We start from the raw sequence: 6716 nt of genomic DNA, 5'->3' as shown, positions 1-6716 counted from the left end.
AGGCGAGAGAGAGGAGAGCGAGAGTGAGCGGAGCGGAGAGAGCAAGCGAGCGAGAGAGAGAGCGAGTGAGAGAGAGCGAGAGAGAGAGAGCGAGAGAGAGAGAGAGAGAGCGAGAGAGAGAGCGAGAGAGAGCGAGAGAGAGAGCGAGAGAGCGAGAGAGCAAGCGAGAGAGCAAGAGAGAGAGCGAGCGAAAGAAAGAGAGAAAGAGAAGGAGAGAGAGAGGAGGGAAAGAGAGAGCGAAAGAGCGGAGATAAATATACAAAGAAAGAGTTAGAGAAGAAAAGAATAGATGCAAATGAGGAAGAAGAGAATACGTATCTGCTGAAAACCAATAATGTTCGGAATTTCTGCGGGAGTGAACCTCATGTAATAACGGGTCGGCGTGGGCGTGGGCAGTCGTTGGTGGTCAAATCTCCCAACCCACAAAGGAAAGGTTACATAGACTTGGCTCGTTGAAGCTACGATGATTCAGGAATATTGGGGAAAGGATATCAAAATGCAAAAATTAAGCGTCTGGCAAATTCCTGATGGGACAAAAGACAAACAATAAATTACAGTGGACTCTACGTTGGGTGTGGATGTCGTTTTTATTTGGTTCTGTATCATATATTCTAGCGTGAATTTTTAAGGCGGATCAAGATTAATTGGAGCAAAGTATTTCAAGAAATAGAGGTATATATATACTGCAAACTACTAAGTTATAAAGAAATTACTTTTAAAAAAATATTATTTCATACATTTTAAAACTTTAGTTAAAAACAGCATTTTTGAGGATATACAAGGCATGTTGAAAGGAAATCCTCTCGGCAAACCAGGACGGCGGTTCAGTTCGACCGGCTTGGTGGTCAGAGCGCGGATTAGGGAACTCCTAAACCTTCTCCTGACTTCCATGGTACCTATGTACCTCACCCATTCGACCCTGCGGTAACTTTCTAATTCGGGGTTACCGCGTGTCCACGTGTTGTGGAGCTGCGAGGTAAGGTCACCTTAATCGTTGACACGGGCCTTTTAAAATCACCATTTAGCCACAAACAGAGAGCAATTAGTCTCTCACAGGAAGCACAGACGGCGCTCGCTTATGACCAAGGAAGCATGGTGCTCACGATTAATCCGTTGTCACCTCCGACTTGAAGGATGTTTTGGAGTCCGTGCAAAGGGAAGCAATTAGCTGTTATGGAGCTCTTAATAGGGTATTTTGTCAAGCGAATGCGAGGAGAAAGATGTATCATAATAAGTGCATTTTACATATCCACGTGGTGTTTCATCATGGGTGACGTTTTTTCATCATATGTTGTGTGATCCGTTTCAAGTTTAGGGATATTTTGCTAGGATTGATATTATGGCTTAATATTAAGTAATCAATCACTAAAGGAAGTATTTAGGGTATTGATATACAAATTTAGGAAAATTATATATATTTTTTGCAATCGACTGTATCTAAAATATCTATAAATATGGCATGTTCATTTCTGAAACTACACAGTTAAAAGAAAAATGGTGATATTGTGAATAAGATAAAACATTAAAAGAGATTCCTTCGCATACATAGTAAAAGAGGAATAATTACTAAATACCAAATCCAAAATAAACAGAAAAAAAACGAACGCAAGATGACGTCATGTCAGCTGGGCGTCGAAGACTTTCCTTCGGAGATAAACGGATACAAAAGCAAAGGTCAAAGGATTTTCAGAAGAAAAATGAAGGAAAAAAGGGCCAGCGAGAGATTTCATCGCCGTGCCCTACAGTTCATCGCGGGAAGGCAGCTTGCCACAGCGGTACTGGCTGCAGGAGGCGATCCGCAACACGGCGTCCCTCAGGGCAGCGAGGAGGTGGGCGTGCTCGGGCGGCACGTATACGCCCGCCAGCTGCACCACCTAACGTCAGGTACAGGATGACTTGGTTATTTTACCTCAACTGATGTTTTAGACAAAAAAAAAAAAAAAAAAAAAAAAAAAAAAAAAATCATATTTTACCCTAGATTAATAAAGTAATACCATGATATGATAATATAATCAAACGTATCAAAGACGGTCCACGCCTGTACAGAGGAGTAGGTTGGTAAATACAGGACTAGAGTAAGCTTACCACCCTCGCCGCCTCCACCTCGCTCAGGCTCCAGCCCAGCTCGCACAACAGGCGCTCCAGGCACTGCTCAGACTGAATGGCTCCTGCAAAGGAAATAATTCAGCTCTCAAAAGCCCATTCCTTCGTTACCTCTTGATCTCGCTTCCAACAAACACTAGCTAAAGCACTAGATTAATTACGCTGAAAATAATGGTAATGATTACGATCATGACGATCATAGTAACACTAGTAATTATAATGACCATGGTAGCACTTATCTTGTTATTAAGCTATTAAGTATTGATACTTCAATGATGGTAACATTTAAATAATGACAATGACGATAGCAATAATAATCTTATCATCTACAATGACATTGACAATCACGATAAGAATGCACAGTAATAAGAACTGTAAGTAGAGCAATAAGGATGAAAATAACCCTAATAACTTGGCGAAGTGAGACCACCAAAAATTAAAAAAGAAAGATAAAAGGAAGTCCAATCTGACGAAAACAAAGATACTCAAATAAAACGATAAAGATATTCACCCAACAGTGTTGACACGAGGCTGAGGACGAGGTTGCTGCTCTTGCTCTTGGCTGGAGGACGAACTTGGCTCACCCAACGCTGGTCCTGAAAGAGCGGTTTGTCAATAGGGGGAAGGGGTATACCGTGCAGGTGTGCGATGGGGAGAGAGGGAGCGAAGGAGGGAGCGAAGGAGGGAGCGAAGGAGGGAGCGAAGGAGGGTGCGAGGGAAGGAGGGAGGGAGGGAGGGTGCGAGGGAAGTAGAAAGGGAGGGAGCGATGGAGTGAGGGAGGGAGCGAAGGAGGGAGCGAGGGAGGGAGGGAGGGAGGGAGGAGAGAAAGTGGAGGGATCGTTAGAGAGAGTGGTAGAAAGGGAGAGAGGGGGATGGGTAGAGAGGAGGAAGAGAGTTAGAGAGAGGGGGGAGATATGTAAAATTACAATCTTCTAGATCAGAGGCATGCTTTCCAAAGAGGCTTGTGTTCAATTCAAAATACAATAAAATACAAAGACACACTGAATCCCTAAAATACAATGAAGGGGAGCGAGAGGGAGAGAGGGGGAAGGGGAGGGAGAGGGGGAGAGGGAAAGAGGGGAGGGAGAGAGGGGGGAGGGAGAGAGGGGGGAGGGAGAGGGAGGAGAGAGGGGGAGGGAGAGAGGGGGGAGGGAGAGGGGGGGGAGAGGAGGGGAAGGGAGGGAGAGGGAGGAGAGAGAGCGAGGGAGAGGGAGGAGAGAGGGGGAGGGGGAGGGATAAGGAGAGAGGGGGAGGGGGAGGGATAAGGAGAGAGGGGGAGGGGGAAGGATAAGGAGAGAGGGGGAGGGAGAAGGAGGAGAGAGGGGGAGGGAGAAGGAGAAAGGGGGAGGGAGAAGGAGAAGGAGAGAGGGGGAGGGAGGAGGAGAGGGGGAGGGAGGAGGAGAGGGGGAGGGAGAAGGAGGAGGAGAGAGGGGGGAGGGAGAAAGAGAGAGGGGGAGGGAGAAGGAGACCGAGAGAGGGGGAGGGAGAAGGAGAACGAGAGAGGGGGAGGGAGAAGGAGAACGAGAGAGGGGGAGGGAGAAGGAGAACGAGAGAGGGGGAGGGAGAAGGAGAGAGGGAGAGGGGAGGGGGAAGGAGAAGGGGAGAGGGGGAGGGGAAGAAGAAGGAGACGAGTGAGGGGGGAGGGAGAATGAGAGAGGGATGAGGGAAGGGAGGGGGAGGGGAGAGGGGGAGGGAGAGAGGGGGAGGGGAAGAGAAGGAGAGAGGGGAGGGAGAAGGAGAGAGGGGAGGAGAGAGGGAGAGGAAGAAGGGAGAGAGGGGGAGAGAGAGAGGGAGAAGGGGGGAGAAGGAGGAGAGACGGGAAGGGAGGGAGAGAGAGAGAGGGGGAGGGAGAGAGGGGGAGGGGGAGGGAGAGAGGGAAGGAGAGGGAGAGGGAGAGGGAGAGGGAGAGAGGGAGAGGGGGAAGGAGAGGGAGAGGGAGAGAGGGAGAGAGGGAGAGGGGGAAGGAGAGGGAGAGGGAGAGAGGGAGAGGGGGAAGGAGAGGGAGAGGGAGAGGGGGAAGGAGAGGGAGAGGGAGAGAGGGGGAGGGAAAGAAAACAAAGAAAGAGGGATGGAGGGAAGGGGAGCGTGAGCGAGAGAAATAGGGGGAGGGGGATGGACAAGGAGAGGAAGAGAGGGAGGGTAAATAATAGTGTTGGAGGCGAGAAGGGAGGTTTAGGGGAAGGGCGGTAGGGAAGGGAAAAGAAGAGTGGGAGGGTGGGTGGATGGTTTGTTGGGGGTGGATGGGAAGGATGGGGGGTGGAAGGGATGGATGGGGGGGGAGGAAGGGAAGGATTGGGGGTGTGGAAGGGAGGATGGGGGTAGGAGGGGGGGGAGGATGGGAAAGGAGGGGGGGGTGAGGAGGAAAAGGAAGATATGGGTTGGTGAGTGGTGTAGATAAGGTTGGGAGAGGAGGAAGAAAAGGATGGGAGAGGTGGGAAGGGAGGGGTGGTTTTGGGAGAAAAGAAAAAATAAAAAGAGAAAGAATAGGAGGATATAAGAAAGAGGAACATGAAAGGGAGATAAAAGAAGGATGGAAGATGGTTAGAACCAGGGACAGAGAAGAAGAAAGTAAATAAGAAGAAAAAACTATGGGAAGGAAGGATGGAATAGTTGTTAATACGACAAGAGAGAGGAAAGAAAATCAAACCGCGAAGAAGAAAGACATAAAGGGAAATAATATGAAGAAAAAAAACCCATCTAGTACATCATCATAACCTAATCGTAACATGACTACATCTATAAAGTAACACCTCTTTCTTTTCACTTGTCGGATACATGTAAGGTACGGGGATACGGGCTTTATCAAGTTGTCTTCCACGTAAAGTTCATTTTCGTCATGCTGCATGTTCATACGGCCTCCCAGCGCTTTTCCTGCCCAAATCATTATCAGGAACATGACCCTTAGTTGGCGTTCAGAAGCTGTGGGTTTATTGAGACTGGGGATCATTAAAATGATAATAGTAATTTGTCCAGACATCCAGCAATATTCATAAACTAAAAGATTCATTTTGTACATTATTTTTATAGTGAAACCTATCAACAGCACTAATAAAGCAATACTGAATTTAATTACAAAATTTGAAGAAAATAAAAAACTAGTCATGTAAATATCATCAAAGCGAATATAATCGAACATTCGATCAACCGATATACCCAGATTATAATAAGAAATTAAAGAGAGCATACACATCTTATTATTGACTTCAAATCAGTATTAATCACTTAATATATTTCAATTTACCCCGCCATAGTTACTTAATTTGAACACAGGACCAAAACTCACTATAAACTCAATCAAGCTGATTAAACAAACACCCACACACAAATGACGCAATTCAATATCAACTCGATCAACCTAATCAGCCACAAAAAAAACACAACATCTAAAGCGAAACAACCTTACCAATCATATCGCTCAACCAAAAAAGAAAAAACAAGTGACGAACAAGTGTATCCAAATCAGACGAAGGATCAACAGCAACAGTTTAAGGCCAAATAAGTAAACAGTTCACATCGCGTTGCCAGTTCACACGCTTAACCTCCGCTGCGACCCTCCCGACCTTCCAGTCACACTCAAAGAAAACAACAGCGAGATCTCTCTTGCTGTCTTTGCTCAGCCGCTATTGTTTACATTCACAACAGGTAAAGGAACAAAAATCTTGACTGACTGCCTGTTTGGTGTAATTGCTCTTTGGGAAACGGGTGATGGTCTTGTTTTGTCCGAGGACTGCACTGGAGGGAAAGATTCTTTTGGGGTTTGCTTTTGAGTTTTGTTATATGTCGAGTAATTGCAAGTGTGTATTCTTTTCCCTGTGGTTGTGATCCGTTACATGCATTTTTATTTATCAATACCACAGCCGCATATGTAAAGAAAGTTTTGCTGGTTTACGTCCTAGATGATTATCTTATCGCTGTGTGTGCGATATAATTAAATAAATAAATAAATAAATATATATATATATATATATATATATATATATATTATCCGATTTTACACACCAACACCACACACAACCCACACACCAACACAACCCACTCACCACACATAATTATTATATTATTATATGTAGATATATATATAAAATATGTATAATATATGATATTTATATATATATATATATATATTATATATATATTATATATATATAAATACCACGCACCATTTTCTAGGCCTAGGGCAGAATGGTACTAGATGATACAGAGACGATAGGACAATTAGAAGATATGCTGCAGAAGTTGGGAAGTCCAAAACCGATATCCTTTTTTGTGTCTCATTGCTCTCCGCCCGTTCCCTTTGGGAGAATATTCGAAGGTAAGCTCGTGGCCGACCTCCCAGACCACTAGAAGCGCTCCCGAACGCTGATTTCCCGAACAGATTAGTGTCGGTCAACTATCTCCTTCATTTATTCCCAATCCCCACGTCTATTTCTCCTTAGGCCGCTCGTTACGTCCTGGCTCTGAAGAAGCTAACTATTATGTCTTAGAGCAGCCGAGGGGACGAGCAGCTCCGTTGTTCCACTCCCTTGGTGGATCGTCCGCTCCGTCTCCTTCGCTTTTGTCTCTTCATTGTAACCATTTCCCACGCCGCGTTTTGTAATTTCACACTCATACAG

General features: G+C 45.5%; 1 protein-coding gene across 2 annotated transcripts; it reads right to left on the bottom strand.

Moving 5' to 3' along the window:
• Nucleotides 1–1398: 1398 nt before the first annotated feature.
• On the bottom strand, nt 1399–5671 carry LOC122242552 (uncharacterized). Of its 2 annotated transcripts, none has more exons than XM_086550126.1 (5): nt 5507–5671; nt 4854–5039; nt 2615–2699; nt 2086–2168; nt 1399–1874 (listed from the first exon to the last, which is right to left on the bottom strand). In XM_086550126.1, exons 2-5 carry the CDS (start codon nt 4878–4880, stop codon nt 1740–1742), a joined length of 330 nt encoding a protein of 109 aa, XP_086406252.1. In that variant the 5' UTR covers nt 4881–5039; nt 5507–5671; the 3' UTR covers nt 1399–1739. The 2 variants fall into 2 exon arrangements, with proteins under 2 accessions (XP_086406252.1, XP_042855787.2); XM_042999853.2 differs by having other exon boundaries at nt 4854–5022.
• Nucleotides 5672–6716: the final 1045 nt, after the last annotated feature.

The sequence above is a fragment of the Penaeus japonicus genome, unplaced genomic scaffold, assembly GCF_977035675.1.
Source record: "Penaeus japonicus unplaced genomic scaffold, GWHDUDI00000001_assembly GWHDUDI00000023, whole genome shotgun sequence".
Classification (NCBI taxonomy): domain Eukaryota; kingdom Metazoa; phylum Arthropoda; class Malacostraca; order Decapoda; family Penaeidae; genus Penaeus; species Penaeus japonicus.
Note: the sequence above shows the minus strand (reverse complement) of the source record. Positions and strands in the feature narration are given on the sequence as shown.

Coding starts and splice junctions, on each gene's coding strand:
- LOC122242552 (XM_086550126.1), bottom strand. CDS start 4,880: ATGTATCCGACAAGTGAAAAGAAAGAG. Junction 2,700..4,853: donor CGACAAGTGAAAAGAAAGAG/GTGTTACTTTAT, acceptor CCGCTCTTTCAG/GACCAGCGTTGGGTGAGCCA. Junction 1,875..2,085: donor AGGTGGAGGCGGCGAGGGTG/GTAAGCTTACTC, acceptor ACCTGACGTTAG/GTGGTGCAGCTGGCGGGCGT.